Source organism: Thunnus thynnus, chromosome 7, assembly GCF_963924715.1.
Source record: "Thunnus thynnus chromosome 7, fThuThy2.1, whole genome shotgun sequence".
In the NCBI taxonomy this organism is placed as follows: domain Eukaryota; kingdom Metazoa; phylum Chordata; class Actinopteri; order Scombriformes; family Scombridae; genus Thunnus; species Thunnus thynnus.
In genome coordinates, this window is record NC_089523.1 from 24,584,312 (window position 1) to 24,606,480 (window position 22,169).

The window sequence follows — 22,169 nt, forward strand, 5'->3', positions numbered from 1 at the left end:
ACAAACGTCCAACTGTACCCTCAGATCTGCCAGAAGCTTGCTCCTCAGGGCCACCAGTACTAAGCTCCACACCATGGGGCCTTCTGTGCTACTGCACCATGCTTGTGGAGCAACCTAACCATCTGAGGGCAGCTCAGACCCTAGATTCTCAAAAAAGGCCTAAAAACCTTTCTATTTAGGAAGGCTTTTTCATCTTAACTCTTTATTAAAATTTTCTTCATGTTGTGTGTTCTGTGTTATTAATACTGTAGCACTTTGAGTTTCACTATGAATGAAAAGAGCAGTACAAATTCAATATATTATTATAACTTATTATTATTATTGTTATTCATATAAATGCACTATTTTTCAATCTCTTTTCTATGTAAGTGGTTTTAATTACTTTTCAGGATCAATTTAAATTAAATTAATTCAAGACCCTTCTTGGACTGCTGGAGACAGTGCTCCTTTTTATTTTATTTTTCTTTGATAAATGCCTATAACAATTCTATATCTACTTTTTTGCGAAATGTCTGTATATGTTGCTATTTGTTGCACGTACCAGACTATGTAAATATTACTGTTGGCACGGAAGCTAAGCATTATATATAATATTAAATTAGATTAATTTAATCATAGCAAACAGAGCCGGATCAATATTGTCCAAAACTTTCCTGTTTTTCCCCTCCTGACTGGCAGCAGTGGGCTCTGGGCGTGACGTTAATCCGTGACGCAGGTTCGCCCTCCATCACCAGTCGAGCCCACTGACAGAAACCACCACCCAGAACACGATTTATGGAAATATGTAGTTAGCTCGCATAGTTCAGCATATCTCGAAAACAGGGGGTTTGGTGGACCTGGTAAGTCGACATTTTTAACATAAGCTTGATGAATCACTGTCACTTAAGCTAAGTTCGCTTTGATTTTCTTGTTTGGCAACGTTAGCTTGCTAGCTAGCCGTGGAGCTAGCGTTAGCCTAGCCAAGATGACGACGGTGATGATGGTGGATGGTGCCCGTTAGATCCAGCTGCGGCGATGGTATTCGATTAATATCGCTGTGTTTTAGCACGCAGTGTGGGTTTAGAATGTATTTTTTGTTAAAAACCGGTCTTCTGAATCTATAATGATGCACTGAGCTCCTGATTCGTTCTATATTGAGCTCAATATCAAAAGAGAAAAAGGTCGTGTTGGCAAATGGAAGGTGAAGCTGCTGAAGTTCGTTTCACATTCGTCCGAAAAATCCAACAGTGAAAGTAACGGCAATTGTTAGCGACCCGGAATAGACGAATGCGAAACAGACTTTAGTCTTCAGCTCGAAATCTTGCTTTTTGCTGTATAGTTTCGTCAACTTAAGCTTTTATTTGCAGTTGCGACTTACTTAACATTGCGTAATATTATCATACCCAGCGATTGCAGCTCTTATTCTCTAACTCTGACAAGGTAGAGTCAAAACAAGCTAACGTTAGCCTCTTATTTGCTAGCCTGCTGACGGCAATGCTAATAAATCTCAACATCTCTCTCAATCAGAGCAGTTGCATGGAAAGTTACCATGGGTGGCCATGACGATGAAGATATGTCATATGTTGTGAATAAACAAAAGCAAGATGAAGAGTTAAAGAACAAGCTGAATGACAGCAGCCACTGGTGCGACCAGGAGTCCACAGGCAACAATGCCAAGTGGGTAAAGGAAGGCCGGAACCAGCTGCGGAAAGTAGCCGAGAACCAGCAGGACCAGGACCACAACTGCAATATCAGCCAGAATGGGAACAAGGAGGACTTCCCACATCAGAACACCACTCAGGAAGAACAACAGGGAAATGAGGAGCAAACCAAGTCTCCCAAAATAGCAATGACACCTGGTCTCAGCCAGGAGGAGTCCAAAAACATCCTTAATGAGCCGCTTCTCATCGAAACTCTGGAGTCCACAGAAGAAAAGGAGAAAGAGAGAGAAGAGGATAATACAGAAAAGGAGGAGAAGTCAGAGGAGGATGAAGAGACATCAGGTGACACCAGAGGAGAGAAAGGGGCTGTAAAACAGAGTAATATGGAGACTCAGAGAGAGGGCAGTGTTGTTGGAAGGAATGCCTGTCTCTTGTTCTCCAACATGAACGGGACACCGAGTGATGAAGAGTCCAGCTGGCCCACGGTGTCTCAGGACAACACAGCTGACAGCTCTCCAAATGGCAACAGAGGTAAATAGAAGAACAATGGGCTGACGTCTAAGCCACACATGTCTGGTATAATAAATCTTTTTTTTACACCCATGAGTCACAGTTTGAAGGTGTGGAGGTTTAAATTGTTTCTATTGCAAATATTTGGGTGAAAGGGTTGTGTGAGTAAATAGCATATCTTTCAGAGTTGAGACTCTAAATTTTAACTTTAAATAATTATTTGTTTTAAACTTAATGTGAAAAGGCCCATATTATGCACATGGCTTTTCTAAACATTTAATGATTACAGAAGAAATCCAATACTCTGCAAACATGTAATAAACATAAAATCTGCAGGATTATGTAGCTATTGTATTGTTATTATAACTTTCTGTACGATGGAATGTAAAAACTGAGCATTGGAGACAATCTCCATGATCTCTTATTGAAAAATGTTGATTTGGTGCGTCTGGTTGAACCTCTTGTTGATGCCAATGACGTTTCATGTAATCACCTCTGTAATATTTAAGTTATCTGATCTGTTTATGACATTTTTGCCTCAAACCAACATCTATGAGGTAAAACAACTTAACAAATGCAACACTACATGCTTCATAGTTTGTTGGAACAAGCAAGGTGACCTAATTTTAAGAATTTAGTGTTTCAATTTGAAAGTGGTGTCCCTGTTTCTTCCTTTTTGTTTATGTTTCTTCTGTCATGGTCAGAGTGTTTTTCTTTCTCCTTTTAAACCAGACCTGGAGCAACTTTTCTTTTTTGTTTCTCCTTTTCTTCTTGCCTCTTAGAGTCCTTCTGGGACTCCAGTGCTTTTGAGACTGACACAGACCTCCCCTCAGGCTGGATGAGGGTGCGAGATACATCGGGTACATACTACTGGCACATCCCCACAGGCACCACCCAATGGGAGCCTCCTTCACCTCTGGGTAAAGTCGGTGACTCCATGATGTCGTCCACTATGTCCCTGGAGACTACACCATGTGAGGAGCATGAGGTGAGGTCTAATGCACATTTTGCTTGGATAGAGATACTGACATGTGAGACTATAGATATTAAAACTACTGTTAAATTTTCCAGGAATCTTGGGCTAACCTTTCTGGCACAGACGAAGGAGCAGGTGAAGGAGAGCTGTGGAAGGCAAGTCACGCCAAGAATGATGTTTTGCTTGCACACTAGAGAGGAGATGAATTGGTTTTTAGGGATGCCAGTCGGTTAATTTTGCTTTGACAGATCAATACCCATTAAGCGGTAACTAACAGGTTAATTTTTAGGAAAAGTTGTGATGTAGCTTTCATTTGTGAGAGCTCTCCTGTGGTCAGAGCTAGCTTGACTTTTAGCTCATCCTTCTCCTCAAAGTATTTTTCAATGTGTTTAGTCACAGTAGCTCTCGATGGCATAACATACTCAGGCTTGAGGTACAAATATAAATGATAATATGAATATAAGGCGACTCTTATAAGACGACCGGAAAAATAAGGTTACTTTTTGAATATAATTTACATCATAGTATAGTTACAGACTCACACACTCTCCTGCCAGGCTCTTGGAAGCGGTCTAAAATTATTTTCTCCGGCAGTTAGCATTTATAAGACTCCTTATCATCTGTGACAGCGGTATTTGGCAGCTTGACATATTCCGTTTTCTGCAGTAGAGACATTGGAAGACGCATTGGACTTGTTTCAGTCATCATGAATTTATTTCCTTCGTGGCAGAAAAACACGTTACTCAAGCCTTCAGAAACTCCAGGTTTCTGCAGGTTAAACTGGACTAACGAAACACTTTCAGTGCTGACTGACTCTAACACACTCACTATACAGACTGTAAGACACTCGCTAGCATAGCAACATTAATGCTACAAACAACCCACAATAAAACACTCCATATATGAGTTGGTTTTACACCATAATTGTCTAGCCGTTAGCGGAGTGTGTATGCAAATTAATATATAGACTGACATGCGTAACCGGTCAAAAATATTCTCGATGGTTAACCGTTGACATCCCTAATTGGTATATAATTCCACATCTTGAGGGCAACAAAAATAGTTGTGGATCTTTTTTTTTTTTTAACATATATACATAAGCCATAAGACAACTGATGATATCTGAACTCAAATTCACATGGCCCACTATTTCAGGACCCTTAATGTCTTATTGGTACATGATCATTTGATCAAAATATTTTTCATTAGTCAGGTTAACTGAATGGTGACTGATGTCTCACTCTCAGCCTATGCTGTAAAATGTAGTTTCCATTTGTAACTCATCACTATTTGTTTTTCTTCTCATCTGTTTCTTTAGGAGGAGGGAGAGGTTGCATCTGATCAAAGTCTGAAGGAGTTTGAAGGGGCAACTCTACGCTATGCATCCATCAACTTAAAGTATGTAGCGTTACAGTCATTTAATTAGTTATTAGGTAGTATTTGGTTTTCTTTAGTTTCCACCTGTTCTTATTCTCATTTTCTGTTCTTTTTCTCTTCTATCTTTTAGCTACAATTGCTCCCAGTCTGATGAAGAAGAGAAGCTCGCTCCGCTCTGCACAGATTTAGAGACTAAGGTAAATTGGTATTTCCTGTTGGATTTCTAGACTATGTTGAGAGTAAATTGTGGGCTCAAAACCAGATTGAGTATGAAAATTACTGCTGCTACTCTTGAAAAGAACAACTGGCGTCAGAACTGGAGTTGAAAACTGCTCGGAAAATGCAGAGAGTGAAATTATTTTATATTTTATATACTAGCTCCTTCCAATCACGCAGTGGAAAAAGCAAAAACACTTGAAGTTTGTTTTGTTGTGTTGTGGAATGAATGTTCTCGTACATATGAATAGTGCTGGAATAGCAGTTGATTTATTTTTGCACTTTTTGTGCACCCTGAGCAATAAAGCCATAAGTGGGATTGTTTTTCTTGTCGTATTTGCATGTTTTTGCCAAGCAAGCATTCACTCAGTAATGGAGTTGCCAGCAAAACGAAGTGTGTAATAAAAGACTCCTAAATGACCTGTTTCCTAACATTACTGTTCTCCATCTTTTGTTCTGTTAGTGCTTTGCAGTGCGCTCCTTGGGCTGGGTAGAGATGTCTGAGGAGGACATGGCGCCAGGCAAGAGCAGCGTCGCTGTCAATAACTGCATCAGACAGCTCTCTTATCACAAACACAACCTTCACGACACCGCTGGGATCTGGGGAGAGGTGAGATGATTTTTACTGAATTACACAGACACTTGAGTGATACTTCCTGTAATGTTTTAAATTCACACTCAGACGCTCACACAGTTTCATTGTATTTTATAATAGTACTTGAATAACACTAAAATCTTTTGTTATTGCCAACCACCGTTTCCAGGTATTTTTTTAGGCTGTTCTGAAAAGTTTCTCTGTCAAAACTTATACTGGAGTTTGGAAATTATCTCAAGTAGTAAAAATAGGCAAGATCTTTCAGGGTCCAATGTAATTTTTTTTCCCTGCCAGCCCACTTGGTCAGTAGATCAGAGTTTTACTGGCCCCTGGTGTATTTTCACTGGCCCGTCAGCCAAAAAATGAAAATAACTTTTTTTCTCCACAATTTTGGTGATTTATTCATTGCAAACATAATACGCACAACAGTGAAGTTCCCTTTGAGATTTAGTTATTTTCCTTTACTTATGGATATGTAATATTGAGATATTATACAAATATGCAAAATATGAAATTAAGCACATTCTCCTTATAGTGTCCTTTTCTATAAGGGGATTCTGGGTAAAAGGGGAATTCATTAGGATTGTTTTAAAAATGAGTTTCAGCCTGTAACTGTAATTATAATTGCATCAACAAGGAATTACATTTTAGTAACCTTGTCAAAACTGTAAAAAGCATTTGAAACACACAAAGGCAGAGACGTTGTTTTTGAAATAACAATGGAAAGGACAAAAACTGTGTTTCCAGCCCCACAGCTCGCTGTCCAGTGGCAGGCCAGACAGACGGTAATACAAAAGGGTTAAATCTAGCTGAGTGTATATGAGCTGGGACAAAAAGCGCCGTCCCTCTCCAAAGTCCGAAGTAGTTATTCATAGCAGCAACAGAAACACAGAGCTACACAGAGCAATTAAATTACCACTATGTGCATGGTACACTTGCTCTACAACAGCTGGTTACACAACACGCTGCCTTAGTGAGGTACACGGCACAAATAAGATCCAACCACAGCTGAGTTTGGTGCAGCTGGTACATCAACAGAAAACAACACAAGCTGAGGTGACTATCTAGTGTCGGTAACATTACACACACACACACACACACACGTATAACATACACGTTAGCAGGCACGTGAGCTACCTCTTACTCCACCAGGCTGAGGCTCGAACCGCCCACAGTGCTTCTCTGTCCTGGAAACAGTGCGTCTTTTCCATCAAGCGTGAAGAGCGACGTGCTGCAGGTGCTTCTCTGTGGCTGGGTTACTTTCTTTTTCGAAGGGACTTACCCATGACTCTGATTGGCGGACCAGTGACCGCCAATCAGAAGTGACAGACAACTTGCCCCGCATAAACTTTTACTGGCTGCGGGCCATCGGTGATGTCTGACCCTGTCTTTTAAGTCAGACCACTCATACTAAGAGAGTGTGTGTTTTGACAGGGAAAGGATATGCTGATGGTGCTGGAGAATGACACCATGAACTTGATCGACCCACTGGGCCAGACACTGCTTCATGCTCAGCCAATTGGCAGCATCCGTGTTTGGGGTGTAGGCCGAGACAATGGCAGGTCAGTATCCACCAGACAAAAACAAAGAAGAGATGCCAGATCTTCACATTGTTTATGTACTCAACTTTTACGTTTGCTTTTAACAAAGCTTGCTTCAAAAAGGCCATTTGATCATTGGCCAGTTTTATTGCATGTCTGATCTCAGATCTAAACCATACTTTTTATTGGTCATGGAGGAAAAATTTCTTTTATATTCACATTTAGCAAAGCTAATCCTAGGCCAGTATGCAACTTACACAAGTGTGTCATATATTATGGATTTTTAATGAGGTAGAAGGAGTAGATGTAATTTGAAGAATTTTTAACCCGGTAATTGAACTTTTTTTAATGGAAAAACCAAATCTGACACATTATTATTCAAAGCAGAGTATTTTTATATCTCATAAAACATGTCTGGAGGGGATCTTACAGGGATCTGCCATGGCTTGTGTGTGCTGTTTTTAATGCATGTTGCTGCCCTCTGCTGGATTGTGAAGAACATTACAGACTAATAACAACCCTGATATGTCCTGTTTTTGTCTCCTACCTGCATCACCGTATTCTAACAATCGTGTTTTTTCTTCCATGCTGCTTTTTCCGACCTGAACAGGGAAAGGTATACTTAAATGAATTCTATCTTAAAAGTGTTTTCTTATGATTGTCTTGTGCTGTTGTTACTTCTAGTAGTGTTTGTGTCTGTGTTTGTGTGTTTTATGTGCCTGTAAGCATACATTTGTACTAACTGGCTCACACATTTATGCTAGTATTAATGATTCAGCATGTGAATGTAGCCTTTTCAATCTGGTTTCACCTGCAGGGACTTCGCTTATGTGGCTCGAGACAACCTGACCCAGGTTCTGAAGTGTCATGTTTTCCGCTGTGACTCACCTGCCAAGAACATCGCCACCAGCTTACATGAAATGTGTTCAAAGGTCAGCTCCTGTTTGTTTTGAATATGTATGATTATGTATTCCGCATAATGCCTTTTTTTTTTTATAATCCACAAAAAAAATTCTAACCTGTAATTTCCACATATTTTCTTCTCTGATGTTACTTTAGATAATGATGGAGAGAAAAGCGACCAGGCCAGGGGTGAGCAGGCTGGACTCTGACCCGGGTAAACCTGTGGTCATCCCTGTTGAAGGTAAAGCAAACTACCTTAAAGGGTTTGAATATTTGTATACTACTTATTGTTCAAAGTGTTGAAACAGAATACTCAATGCTGCCTTATTTCTTAACAGAGTTTCCTGCTCCGAAAAATGAACTCTTCCAGCGCTTTAATGTTTATTACCTTGGTAGTGGGCCTGTGGTGAAGCCTGTGGGTAAGAAAAAAACGCTCAGATATTGCCATGATTTATTTAATCACTGAAGCAGTTTGTGCCTTAGCATGTTGTTTTATTTTTTGTTTCATTATTATGATTGGCTATGATAATGTTAATGCATCCTATCATGTGCTCTGTGTGTGTTTTTCCTCAGGTATGGATATAATCAATGATGCGCTAGAGGTAGCAATGAATGAGAAAGATAAAAGCGAATGGACTCCTGTCTCTGTGAATGTCGCACCTGCCACCCTCACGATACTTTCAAGACAGGTAACAGATGACAAACTGAACATGACTCGGGACTGCGGGAGGGTGACAGTGTTGATTTGTGAATTAGGGGCAAAGGTTTCATCATGAAGTGCAGGGTCATTTTAGGCATCATGGATTTATGTAAGTTACCTGTAGCTGCATAGCTTTAAAAAGGTGAACTTAGGTAAGATGTGCTTTAACTGTGATTGATGTTTTCCTGTTTTTTCTTTTGGAAACTTCACAATTCCAAGATGTATTTTGGCTGGAGATACATCATGAATATTACAATTTGTGAAAATGTAAAAATAGTAACCATATAAAATATTCAAATGAATCTTTATAAAATCTTCAATATTTCCTACTCCAGAATGAAGAGGTGTTGTCAGAGTGCAGGGTGCGTTTCCTGTCTTTCATGGGTGTCGGGAAGGACGTTCACACCTTTGCTTTCATCATGGCGGAGGGTCCCAGAGAGTTCACCTGCCACAAGTTCTGGTGCGAACCCAATGCTGCCAGTCTGAGCGAGGCTGTACAGGCTGCCTGCATGGTGAGTCATCAACAAATACATGAGATGAAAGTCACACACACATTTGAGACAGGAAATGTAAAGGACTCGCCAATGATATCTGAATATGCATTATTCTCTGTGTTTTAATTCTGTCAGGACTTTTTCTTTTTTGTGTTCCAAATTGATTTTTGCAAAACTCACCCAGATGTTTAAATGCAGAATCCAGTGTTTGTGTTTAGTCTAGTGTCTGTGGTTGACCATTTATGGGTGTGTGTGTGTGTGTTTTCTTTTTATAGCTTCGCTACCAGAAATGTTTGGATGCACGTCCACCTAGCCTAGCCTCCTGTCTGCCCACTCCTCCTTCTGACTCTGTGGCTCGACGTGTCAAGAAGGGGGTCCAGAGTCTCCTGGGCAGCTTTAAGAGCTACAGGTCAGGCTCTCAATCCCCCTGAGTCGGAGCGAAGATGATCCACAGTCCATTAAATACAAGGTCCATCACAACAATCCCTTCTCACTCTCACGTCTGCTCTCATCCTTCTGCCACAGTTGCGCCTTACGACCGTTTCACTTGTCTAGCCGCTAGTCTAGTGCGTGGAGTAGTTTGTGGGGGAAAATGTGTGACTGAAAAGATAGCATTTATTTCCTTTTTGGGGCTTTTACTTTATACAACGATTTTAAACTCATCTCCAAACAGATGAAACCCTGGCATCTATTTTTTCTTGGCTGGGATTCTTTCTGTGATTCTTAACTATTTTTGTGTTTTAACAGAAACAATGCTATGAATGTTGGATATGGATGTAATATATTTTACATGCTAAAAGACGCTAAAAATTTGCTTGAAAAAGAGGTTGCTAGATTCTCACAGAAGTTGTCTCGTTCCCTTCTCCTCCTTGGTGCAATTACCATCTCTAACACTCCTCCTTTTTCTACTGTCTAAAGAAGGTACTGTAATGCAGTCATTTTCAGATGGTGTCAAGCATCCTAATGTTGTTTTTCTAAAACATCATTGCACCTCTCTCTACCACCTTAGGTTGTAATACAAGCGCTGTAGACGCTTCAGTAGTGTGCCACGTAGTTATATGTCTCCGACCCTCCCAAACAATGTATTTTAGTCTTCCAAAGAGCTGTATGGTCATCTGTCACATAGTGAGCAACCACTGATTTGAGTGTAGTGTGTTTCTCATACATTCTGCATGAACATTTGCAAGTTCAGTGCTAGTGTGCAATAAACAGATGTTCCTGTATGGTGTGGTGATAAGATGGCTGCCATGTGATTATGTGTTAATGAGAGTCTGGCTACATTGGGTGCAAGGCTAATGGAACAATGGAGCCATGATGAAAAATCATTCTGGTGTGATAGAAATAATAGTAATAAGAAATACAAACTCTGGGTTTTTCACACAGCCGTTTACCGCCACCAACTACTGAATAGTACTGTAGAACCTCACCACAAGCTGCATGTTTTGATAGCTTAGAGTTATTGCTGCTTGCAGCAGTTTAGTGCTTAAGACCCATCAATGTATCCTGTAAATTCTCTCTGTGTTTATGGTAAGAGGAGGCTGGGGTTGGTGTGTTGTTCTCGTGTTTCCTAGGCATGTCACTCTAGTAAGTGTCAGTGTTTATCATAAGCTAGCATTAGAACATTTAGAAGATGAGAGCAGGTTAATGTTTGTATTTACAGTTTGTGTATATGGGAAACCTAGAGAAGACTTCTCCGGTGGTTTACATTTTTATTTTTTCCTTGCCACATTTTGACGTGTGGGCCGTGGCCACTCCCATTAATGTATTTTTATTGTTTCAACACACTAAAATGTACACAAGTAAGATGATTTTCACATTATTAGATTTACTTTTTATAAAGAACACACTAATTAGCCAAGTTGTATTTTATCTTTATGTATATGTAAGTGATTAATACTGTATGTAGCACAATAGTACTAGTCATCTCTAATATTAAAGACGCAGTTTGTAAGATTTTTGGTAACTTTGACCTCTGCAGGGCATTTCTTTGGTAGCTGCTTAATAAACATCCTCAGGCTAACTGACTTCACTATAAAGCGATAAAAAAACAAATCTACAGATACAGACGAAACCACATCAAAATGTGTCTTTTTACAAATTAGAAATTCTTTTAGCGGAGATATATCACTCAATGAAATTACAACAAAATATTGTGGAAAGCAATGTGTAGACATGTACACAAAAAATACATGTTTGAAACAGTGATTTCTTAATACCATAAACAAATTGCATCATGCATCATGCTGAGATTTTTTTTTTCTTTTTTAAAGAGAGACTTTGTGTTAACTGTTTTTGAGTTGTTGTGTGTAACGTTGTTAAACCGCCATGGTCTGAGATGGAAATATTTTTAAAATCATTTCACCTACCTGCTATAAGCATTGAGTCATTTTCACTGTGACTCTTTCATTTCCTAGAAACTTTACCTTTCAAATCATCATTTTAAAAATGATTTCTATAATGAAAGTATCCTCAGAAGAATGTTAACAAGTGTGACACAGATCCCTAGTGATGTTTTTAATGTTTTAGAAGTTACCAAACACTAAAACTCTTATCAACTGCCTCTTTATACGTGTAAGATATAAACACTAATCAACATTAGACTACTCATATTACTGCCTTGTCACTCATGTGTCACTTGGAATTATTGTGCTTTTACTCCTTCAAAGTTTGCTGTGTCCGGTCAGTGGCAACACTAAAGCCAGATGAGTTAAAGAACATTAGCAGATTAATTTATTTCTGTTCATGTAAATTAGGTGTATAAAATGTATGTATATAAAAGTCACTGCACAATAAATGTGAACATATCATAGCTGTTTATCTTGTGGTCTTTTAATACCTTATGACTCACTGATGAGGTTTTGCTGTTTTTAGGCTGGTGTGAAGCCAAGTGAATCTGAAGAGATTGGTTTCCAAAGGGCAGGTTTGGATCCTATAGTCTGAAAATGTCTCCTATAGCATACACGCTTTTTTTCATTTTCTATCAATGGCTTTATCTGTCATTTGCAGCTTTTTCATTAAAATGTAAAAGAAGCCACACATAACATGTCTGGTCCTTTTGCATATGCATTAAACCTGCTGACATTGGTTTTTACCATATGTATTGACAGGCCAGACATAGCGCAGGAATAAAAGATGCTAACCTCCCCCCCATTCACCTGTTCAATTCATATCAGCACTGCTGTCTGTGTGTGTGCGTGTGCGTGTGCGTGTGCGTGTGCGTGTGTGTGTGTGTGTGTGTGTGTGCGTGTGCGTGGACGTATGCATCTGTCCGCAGCTAATCTTGCAAACAACTGGACCTATTAGCCTAATATTTTTTGTGCACATTTATGACTATGCTTAAGGATCTCTAGTGGTTGCAGTGAAAAACGTTTAAAAAAACCAAACATTTTATAACACAATTCCTTATGAGCCTATAGTAAAGCTTAACCTTTCATCTTTTCATCAGTCCTCACCATTTTATGATATGTGTTATGACAGCAAAAGGCATTTATGGCAATCGGCTAGGCTAAATACAAACCTTACCTAGTCTGTTGCAGCCCACATTTTGGATTTTGTTATGGCTCAAAAACTGACATCCATAGAAAATTTGTCTCAAAAAAATACAGTGAAAGTGCTCCCTAAGGTGCCCCCAGAGTAGAGCAAACATAATAAAATGCCCTCTAGAGTGCACGCAGAAAGGAGAAAAGCTACCAAAGTTCTGTAATCGCTGTCTGAGTTCTGGGTAAATCAGGATGAAGTAGCCTGACGTGCCCTCATTGCTGCCCTTTCAGTGGAAGAACGTGTGATATTGCCCTGCAAAGTACCCCCACAAGATGTAATGCAGTGCCCTATGAGTTGCCGTTGTAATGGGGTGAGCTGCAGGTTCTGTATGGGTGCCCATCTGGTGGAAAAAAAGTAGAAAAAGTACCATTTAGGGTTCCCTTCAGTGTAGAATTGGGTGCTCTTTCAATGAAAGAAAAAACATGGTGAAGTGCCCTATAGGGTGTACTGTATCTGAGAATAAACATGGTTAAGTGCCCTTCCAGTGAAGAACATGAGATACTTTGCCCTGTAAGATGCCTTTACGATGGAGTAAACTGGCCATTATGGTAGAAATGAATGTATCCTTTATGTAGGCAGACCATTAGGGAAATAAAGCACCCTTAAAAACATGTAGCTGTTGTGGCTGACATTACTCCATTCAGTTGATTCTGGTACAGTACTACTCACTAGTTTGTCACAACCTCTTTAGATTGTTTGGGTCAGTGCAGTCTAAGCTGTAACCTTGACAAGCAAGGTTTGATAGCAAGGCTTTTTGCAGTTAAAACGAGTGTATGGATTAAATTTTTATCAAAGATGCATTATTAATCTATGTATACTGTAGACTTCTAAATTGGTTGCATGTTTAGGCCTGTCCAAAGCTGTTATAACATGCTACAATATGCTAGATAGATAGCAGCTAACTAGCTAGATACATACTTAGCTAACTCGATATTAAATATTTAATGCAAACTGGGAGTCAAGTTTGTGGTGTAGTAAAATCTTTAAGGAAATCATTAGAGTATTCTTTATTCAAAATGTGTTTACAACCCTTTAGCTTGGATTAACTTGCACTTGTAGAGAGGGAGATTAGCATTAGGTTACCCTGTGATTACAAGATGCCAAGAAGAGACAGAACATTGAAGACAATACCAAGGGATGTGAAAAATGCAGCTAGAGGCGGCCAGGGAGGAGATGAGAGAGATAAAAGTATGTTTACATTAGCCTTTAGCAATTAGATGGATTGCCCAGTAGAACTTGAACCTCTGCCTAGGCATGTTAAAAAGTTTTAAAAAATGTATCCTGTTATGACAGGGAACCATTTGAGTAGCCCTGCAATAACACAAAACTCGTCAAAATATATGCTACATTGCCAGAGACAACTGCATCAGTCGATTGATCATTCTCCAAACTGAAGCTGATTAAGACCCAGCTTAGAAACCAATGTGGAGAAGGAAGACTCCCAATTGACCATAACAAGGTCATTAACTTTACAAACTCATGGCCAAAAGATTTCTCCTTTGATTTTTACCAAGTTTCATGCTTCCCTGACCAGACTGTTTAAAGCTAATTCTAAAAATGTTAATAGTTCCATGTTTTTATGACAGATGAGAAATAAACATTTAAAATGTTATGCAGCCTTTTTACCGACCAGGCATCGTTGTTCTCTGCTGATGGCGGCCCATTGAATGTATCAAGCGCCCTTTTATATTTTTTCACTCCTGCCTCTCAGACAGCCTGAGTCCACCACTGACACTATTCTATACATCTTAAAGAAAACAATACTATACAAAAAAAACTTTATTCAAAACTTTACACATCTCCACCAGTTGCATTTGGCAGTTGTGGTGGCGTCGCAGTAGGTGCTTCACCACCCACATGCCACCAGACACACCTGGCGGAGATCCACACTCTACTGAGTGTACTGTTATGGTTTCCCTAAGAGATGGCTTTGGAGATGAAAGGTGCACATCAAGTGGAATCCACAGCAGCTGCAGACTGGTAATAATGGGCTCCACATCGCCACATGAATAACAGCTCTGCCCTGCCAGCGGGATCCCGGAGCAGTCGGACAGATCAAGGCTCTGGCTATAATCGCTTCCTTTTGAAGACAGAGACTGGGACCCCTCTGCTAGGTGACTGATTGACTTCTGTTTGTATAGATTAAACATATCAAAGTCCACTGGCATAGTGTGTCCTGTTGCATCATGGGTTAAACATACGACTGGTGTGTTTTCAAACAAAAATTGCCCAGTTTTACATCACAGGAGTGGACATGGGTAATTTTTACTATCTCTTGGCGGATTATTGCTCATATTCGGTGAAATTTCTTTGAATTTTTACAATAAACATTCAGTAGTTCTCTTCTTGGGTTATGAATGTGCCATGGTCGCATGTTTTTACAGCCACTCATGCCCTAATTCCCTTTGTGGCCTGTATTCTGATGCTTGTTATTGGGCTGCAGTGTGTGTCCGTGTATCACTGAGGCCTGATTTATGCGCTCAGTATTTGCTGGGTGTCAATCACAATTTACATAGGTCGGTCCATGGAGAAACTAATCACAATTATAATTATTCCTATAGCCTAATTATGCATATGGCATTTGTTTAATGGAGATTTATTTTGAGTAATGAATGTGTAGTCTTGTGGAACATTGCTTTTCCTCTCGGTGTGGAGGAGAGGACTTCTGCCTCCTCTGCTGGGCTCTTCAATCTAATCACCAATCTCAGGCTAGATAAAAGAGCCCGAGCAAGCTCCGTCTTAAACCTCTATCAAGGTCTGAGAGAGAGATGATGGAAATCCCTGTGGGGCACAGTCTTTTCTGACTGATTCATATTGCGAGAATAAACCTCTTCGCATAAGGATTCTCATATTCTTTGCAGCCTTTATTTCAGCAGTGCTTACCCATTACAGTCTGCTGCTTTTTTTGTTTTGCTCACTCTTGGGTTCTACAGAGATCTTTGCTTCTTGGTAATCAGGGACGACACCACAGAGCTCCGAGCTTTGGCAAGGGCCACAGCAAATCACACACCAAGAGTTGGATCAACTACAAAGGAAAACCAAAGGAGCGGATAGTATTTTTTTTATTCTACTACTATAGGGAGTTTTATGAAAAAACAATTCCTGCTCACACAGTCATACAAATTCACATGAATAGAAAATATGTTAGAAGCAGGCGATAGAGAATATACGACAGACAATACAGATGCACACAAATGTTGGTATAGTCTCTATTAATGCCCTGAGCCATTCATTTGAGGATTAAGCGGCCTAATCTCAAAATGTCCAGTAATTCATTCTTTCCCAAATAACACAGTGATTGCTTTGCTGGTGGGAGCAGCCAGCAGCCCACTGGTGTCTGGATAATCGTTTCTCCAGTGGTCCTCCAGCGATTCCAGCAGCTCAGCGGTGGTTCAGTAACAGTTCAACACACATACCAATCTTACAGGGAAGCCTCAACTTACTCTGTGGTGCTGTAACATGCAGCGCCGTGTGATGATGCATGACATGTTAAACAGGCTCAGAAATACATCATATTGTTGTATGTCAAAGACTGGTAAATTTAGATTTAAAGGTCAGTGGGAGCATTACAGTATATTATTTCTTGGTTTATATTTTAGCAGTGTTTACTCAGCCCCCCATTGATGTCCCTGCTCTCCCAGAAAATCTCAACCAGGACCAAAAAATAAATTTAAGTATTTTTAAAATTTAATTCATTTGGTAAACTGTTTTAATAATACTGTAAGTGTTATTTGCCAACATTAAGGATGGTGAGCTGTTTCAAAGCTTTCGCCACACTGCTAAGAATAAATCTCTGGTGGGGAAATGATGAATTATTAACTTGTAAGCAGCAGTAGTAGCAGTAGTAGTTTAAATATATTGAGACTAAAATAGCACATAAAACATCTATCAGATTGTTTAATTGTAAAACCCAGATAGCTAATACCCAGAAAAATTATTGAAACATGATTTCAGTGTCCTTAATGCTATAGCTAAAGCCCTAAATGTAAGTTCAAGCAAACTTTATTTAACTGTAAAGCACTTAAACAGACGTTACTAGTTGGAATAAAACATAATACAATATATAAAGACAAGGGTACTATGTGTACAAAGTATAAAATATAAGGATATGACATTAGGAAAAAACATGTAAGATGCTTTTTAAGTTTTGCACTTCTCTGAGATTTCGTGCGAGGACTTTCCTGCTACTTTTGCAATTGTTGTAATTTGAAGATATCTTGATATATTATTATATCAATACTATAGATTATAGTTCTTCTAGTCAGTATTTTGTAGTCTTGGCACAGATGATATATTTATTGAATTCTTGAGAGAGAAAAGAGAGATGCAATGCAGGGGGGGGAAAAGCTGTCATCTAACAAATATTCCTTTGAGCTTCCCACCTGTTAAGCTTAAAATTGATCTTTTGATGTTTGTCACAGATTTGTTTGCAAACAATGCATGAATGAAAATGCCTGGAGTCTGCCGCTAAGATCTCAGTAGGCTACAATTCACTGGCAAGTCACTGGCACTTTTATTTCAAGACAAATATACTTTTCAGGCACATCTTGGCCCCCTCTCTCCCTCCTCCAATCAGTCATTTCTATTAAAAATTGTCAAATTCCATAATAGAGTTATTGCAATGAAGAATAGCAACTGTCACATTGTAAATGAATGGTCTTTATATATGGTGCACCACCATGTCACTGGAGTCTTTAATCATTAAACTTGAGATGACAGACAGCAACCAATTCATATTCATACCCTGGGATGATTGGGGTTTGTCGGGCCGTAATGTCCAATGATTGGAGTTAGTGGAAAATGACATATCTCATTATACACAAGGATGAAACATTCCCAAAGTGTTACAGAGGTTGTAACAGACACAAAATTTGGAATAGTTCATTTACTGATTGTCTAGTACCAAATAATTAACCATTTCACATCAGTCTTCTGAGTTTTAAAGCAGTTAGTTAGACACGTAAGTGCTGAGAGTGGATGATAAGATAGATATCAATCTCATATTAGAAGGTAAATATGAACACCGAGCAGCAGTTTAGCTTAGCTTAGCATAAAGACTGGAGGCAGGGGGACACAACCAGCCTGCCTCTGTCCAGAGTAGGGCTGGAAGATATATCCAATAAATTAGAATTTTTCTTTTTCCATGATGTGTAAAATGTCTAAATTGTGAAAATCAAGTTATTACAATATTTGTTTACGGGTCTTTGATGACTGCAGGGGGCTAGATGTCTCTATCTTGTAATGAATTTAACAGTCGCATCTATGAGATGGACAGAAATGACTCTTCACACTGGTCTGCACTCTCAGCAGTGGTGGAAAGTAACTAAATACATTTACTTAAGTATTGTACAATTTTGAGGTACTTGTACTTCACTTGAGTATTTCCATTTGATGCTTCTTTATACTTCCACTCCGCTATATTTCAGAGGGAAACATTGTACTACGTTTATTTGACAGCTTTAGTTACTTTTGATTTGACACAATGGATAATATAACCAGCTTTTAAAATACAACACAACAGATGAAATCAGTGGTTTCCAACCTTTTTGGCTTTTGATATCTTACAAAAAGCAGTGTGTAGTCGGGGTCACATTTCAGATATCTATGAGTTGTTAACAGCTCCACCAAATAAATCTATAAATCTATTAATAATCTAAAAATGGTTTTATTTCAATGAATGTTCAAATTATCGAATATTTCCCCAAAAATCAAAGATTAGGGAAAAATTCCAAAACCTGAGAACAGATTTGTATATCAGTACTCTGTTTCTTCTTCTTTCTTCTTCCATTAATCATCTCACGACCCCTCAGATTTATCTGGTGACCCTTTGGAGGGGCCTGACCCCTATGTTGGGAACCATTGGACTAAACTAGCTAACTGTATATAAAGTAGTTCAAACTAGCTCCACCTCCAGCAGCTACAACAGTAACATGCTGCTTACACACTGATGCTTCAGTATTAATAATCTAATGATGTCATATATAATAATATAAATAGGTAATTTTACCTTAATACTCACATATTACATTTTGCTGCTAATACTTTTACTTAAGTAGTTTTTTTTATGCAGAACTTTTACTTGAAATGGAGTATTTTTACAGTGCAGTACTGGTACTTTAACTTACGTAAATGATCTGAATACTTCTTCCACCACTGGCTCTTGGTTTGTGTTTATTGAAGAGGTGTCATCTCTGGTGACAAGAGTTGAAGAGCTGGGAGTCGAGTCAACAGTTTCTAGATTCTACTTTGTCTGTCCTTGCATGCTCTATTTACTTGAAGCATCTGGTACTGACAGTCAATAGATGTGCAGGATAACCTGCATTTTATGTATAATGATAGCCTTGCAGGTGGTGCAGGTCTTCTTGCACTACAGTATAAAAAATATGATGTTTCAACCCTGCATTTTGCAGGCAAAAAAAAAATTGTGAATCAACCCCAAGCATATCACCCAGCTCTGGTCCAGAGGTTAATCCCCCCGCCCCATCAGCACCTCCAAAGCTCATAAATGAACATGTTATAACCTAATTTGTTTAATCCTTTCAAAAACCGAAGTGCAAAGACAACTATTTGTGGTCGTACAGGTGAAGTCACTGAGCTCAGCCAAGAAATAGCCTAGACCTGCACATAACCTCCCGTAAAACACAAATAAATTTTTTTAAACAAATGAGAGAGGCCTACAACATGTTCATTAGTAAGCTTTAGAGGTGCTGGCAGGCTAGCTATTTCCCTTTTTATGCTAATCTATCTATCTCATCTATATGGACATAAAGAGTGATGAATCTTCTCACCTAACTCTTGGCAAGAAAACAAATAAGTGTACAACTGTTCCTTTAAAACTTAAGCAGATATAAAATGGTTTATTGTCTTACAGGTGTAATGATCAACAGTGAGATTTATTTACTTCCAGACAAATCTTTATAAGAAGACAACAACTTCTCAGCCTGGTTTCCTGCAAGTCTCTCCACAGAACCCCACCAATCTGACGCCCCCAAACCCTCCCAAGGCATACTGCAGCAAATTGCATCGTTACTTTGCAAATTTGTTCAAGCAATCAACTCAATCTCACTTGGGGTACCAATCTGACAACAGGAATGATTAGAATCCTGGGCGGCTCGCTGCTTGTCACTTGGGACCGAGATGAGAGCGGAATTACAATGAAGTCTGAAATTGCGTGTTATTGTTACCTCCCTATGTTCCTGTCCTCTTTTCTTCATCCACCCTCTCCTTGTGACCATGTCTGTCCCCTCTATTCTATCCTTTGGAGATGTGGTAACAAGGTCTGACTGTTAAGAGACAAAGCCAAAGGGTAATTGTCTAGGATGGGAGACTAGAAATAGCTCCTGTCCTGTCTTTTATTACAAAGCAGGCCTGCCATCACCAGAGTGTAAAAAACCTCTGATTTGGGAGATGAAATATGCAAAGTTTGAGTGGAAACGCAGTGGAGGATTAGAGATGATGGCCTTTAATATAGTAGTGGCGGACAGGGAGTGGTTTGAAAGAGGAATAAACATTTCATCATATCATATCTTTGCATGGAATTTCAGCAAAAAAGGCAGCTAAGCCAAGTTCCCTTTTTGGTTTGGACAAAATACATTAAAATGACCTGAGGATTTGTAGTGAAATGCAGAGGGCAGAGGCAGGCGGTTTTCAAGTTGCTTTATATTTATCAGTTTCTCCTCACATGTTGCCTTCGAGAGGCAAAGAGGTAGGGGTGAAATGACCTGACGGGAGCTGAGGGGAGGAGAAGCAGGCTGTTGATTCTCATTTCACCGTTCCCATCTCCCAGCAGGATTGTCTGAGACATAGATAAATACTGCCAGCACTGCGATTTATAAGCTGTGCAGCAGACACAATTTCACCCATTACCTGACTGACTCAAAAGTCCAACACGCTTGAGTCCCCTGCATACAGAGTGCCGTGAATTCAGCTGCTTTTGTCCACCCCCCCCTTCCCAGCCTTCTCTCGTCAACACCGAAGAAGGACAAGGGAGTAAGGAGAACAATCTCCTTCCTTCCTCAGATCAAACTCTGCTCTGAATACACAATACTTGCGTGTAAAAATTAGTATGTGTTTCATTATTTGTCTGTCTCTCAGTCTGGCCAAATGTTTGTGTGTTTAATCTCAAATCACATACTTTCGAAGGCTATACTCGTTCCAATTATTTGTCTAACCTTGATTATCCAATCAATGCCAAATGATCTGAAAGGAAAAATGACCTTTTGCTCACATTTCTTTCTGATCTTCAGATTGAGAATACAGATAGTCATGTTCATGGATTCAATTTGGCCACATTTTGCAAATAAGAGATCAAAGGAAGAGAATGAAAATGTCATGCAATCCCCAAACCACTCTTTTCTTTCTTTCACATTTAGACAGTTGTGTTAGCCAGATTTCTAAAATGTAATTGTAAATATTGACAATAAAAGCAGGACTTTTGATTTGCTTTTTATGTCTGAATGGTATTTGTGCTGAGAATCCATGAACAGTGGCTTTCCCTAACAGCAACTGTATTATCGCTTCAGATGCAGAGTCAAAGTATTGTCTCTCACATAGCCCTAGTAGCATCTTGCTATACAGATAACTTAGTTTTATCTGGCCAAGTTGTAAGATATCCATCTCTGACACTTGTGAAATAGTGTTTTGTAATTTGGGTGAACTAACCCTTAAATATCGAGATCGTGTCATGCTCTGCTTCGGCCATTTCTACAACATTAAGATGTCACTGAGCTTTATCCTCTTTATATTACGCTCCTCTCTTAATATCTAGATCTCTAAATACAACTGGAATGTTCTTCTTTTAATGTTAATTTACTCGAATAGATCGACTTGTGATGAGTCATGGTGGATTCTTCACGGTGGATGCACAACCATGTGCATCTTCTGCACATGCTTGTGTATCTATTTTTAAAATCACTGAAGAGAAAGGTCACCCTTGAGCAAGACCTTAAAGGATAAGGCTGGCAATATTCCCTATTTTTTTCTTTCTTTTTCATATAACAAATCACATGAAAAGAGCAAAACCAACTATGACTTGATCCAAGGTATTATCTGTGCAGCCAAAGCCTCTGTGCTGTAGAGTCCCAGTGTCTACAAAACTGTTAAGAAGATATCAGTGAGCCCTTCTATCGCGCTGGATAACATGTTGCTTCATCAAAATGAACATGAGCACCCACACTGTCCTGCTGCCGTAATAGTCCAAATGTATAATAATCTGTCGCTGAAAATAGTCCCCAAGAAATATATTATTTACTCCTGTGTGAGTAACGTTTTACTTAACTTTTTTCAAAAATGGAGGTATATATTTGTGACTTGTATTTTTAACAATCAGTGTGCAGAATACACATACGTACAGTATTTCATATACAGGAAACATATTGAAACATATTCTTTCTAAATGTAATAAAGAAAAATGTTTTTTTACAATGTTGTAAGTCCTTGGAAAGCAGACCCCTAACTTTTTTTTTTTTTTTAAAAAAGTTAAAAGTAAGCGTTATGTCTTCAGTAGAAATAAATGTGCTTAGGTCATAGAGCCATAGTCAGGGTAGGGGAATTGGAAAGTATTGAGAGACGGACTAATAGATTTTTTTGTTTTTGGTCTTTTAATAGAATTTGTTGACAATAAGATAGATGTACAGTAACCCTATAGCTTTATCCTTTTGGCACTGCTTCTAATACTG

General features: G+C 39.1%; 1 protein-coding gene across 2 annotated transcripts; it reads left to right on the top strand.

Moving 5' to 3' along the window:
• The first annotated feature begins 691 nt into the window (after positions 1-691).
• Positions 692-11,761, top strand: apbb1 (amyloid beta (A4) precursor protein-binding, family B, member 1 (Fe65)). 2 transcript variants are annotated; one of them, XM_067595128.1, is made up of 14 exons: positions 692-839; positions 1,507-2,171; positions 2,933-3,138; positions 3,222-3,281; positions 4,445-4,524; positions 4,634-4,700; positions 5,183-5,329; positions 6,749-6,876; positions 7,673-7,787; positions 7,915-7,999; positions 8,097-8,177; positions 8,332-8,447; positions 8,794-8,970; positions 9,228-11,761. In XM_067595128.1, exons 2-14 carry the CDS (start codon positions 1,529-1,531, stop codon positions 9,381-9,383), a joined length of 2,061 nt encoding a protein of 686 aa, XP_067451229.1. In that variant the 5' UTR covers positions 692-839; positions 1,507-1,528; the 3' UTR covers positions 9,384-11,761. The 2 variants fall into 2 exon arrangements, with proteins under 2 accessions (XP_067451229.1, XP_067451230.1); XM_067595129.1 differs by having other exon boundaries at positions 716-839; positions 1,512-2,171.
• Positions 11,762-22,169: the final 10,408 nt, after the last annotated feature.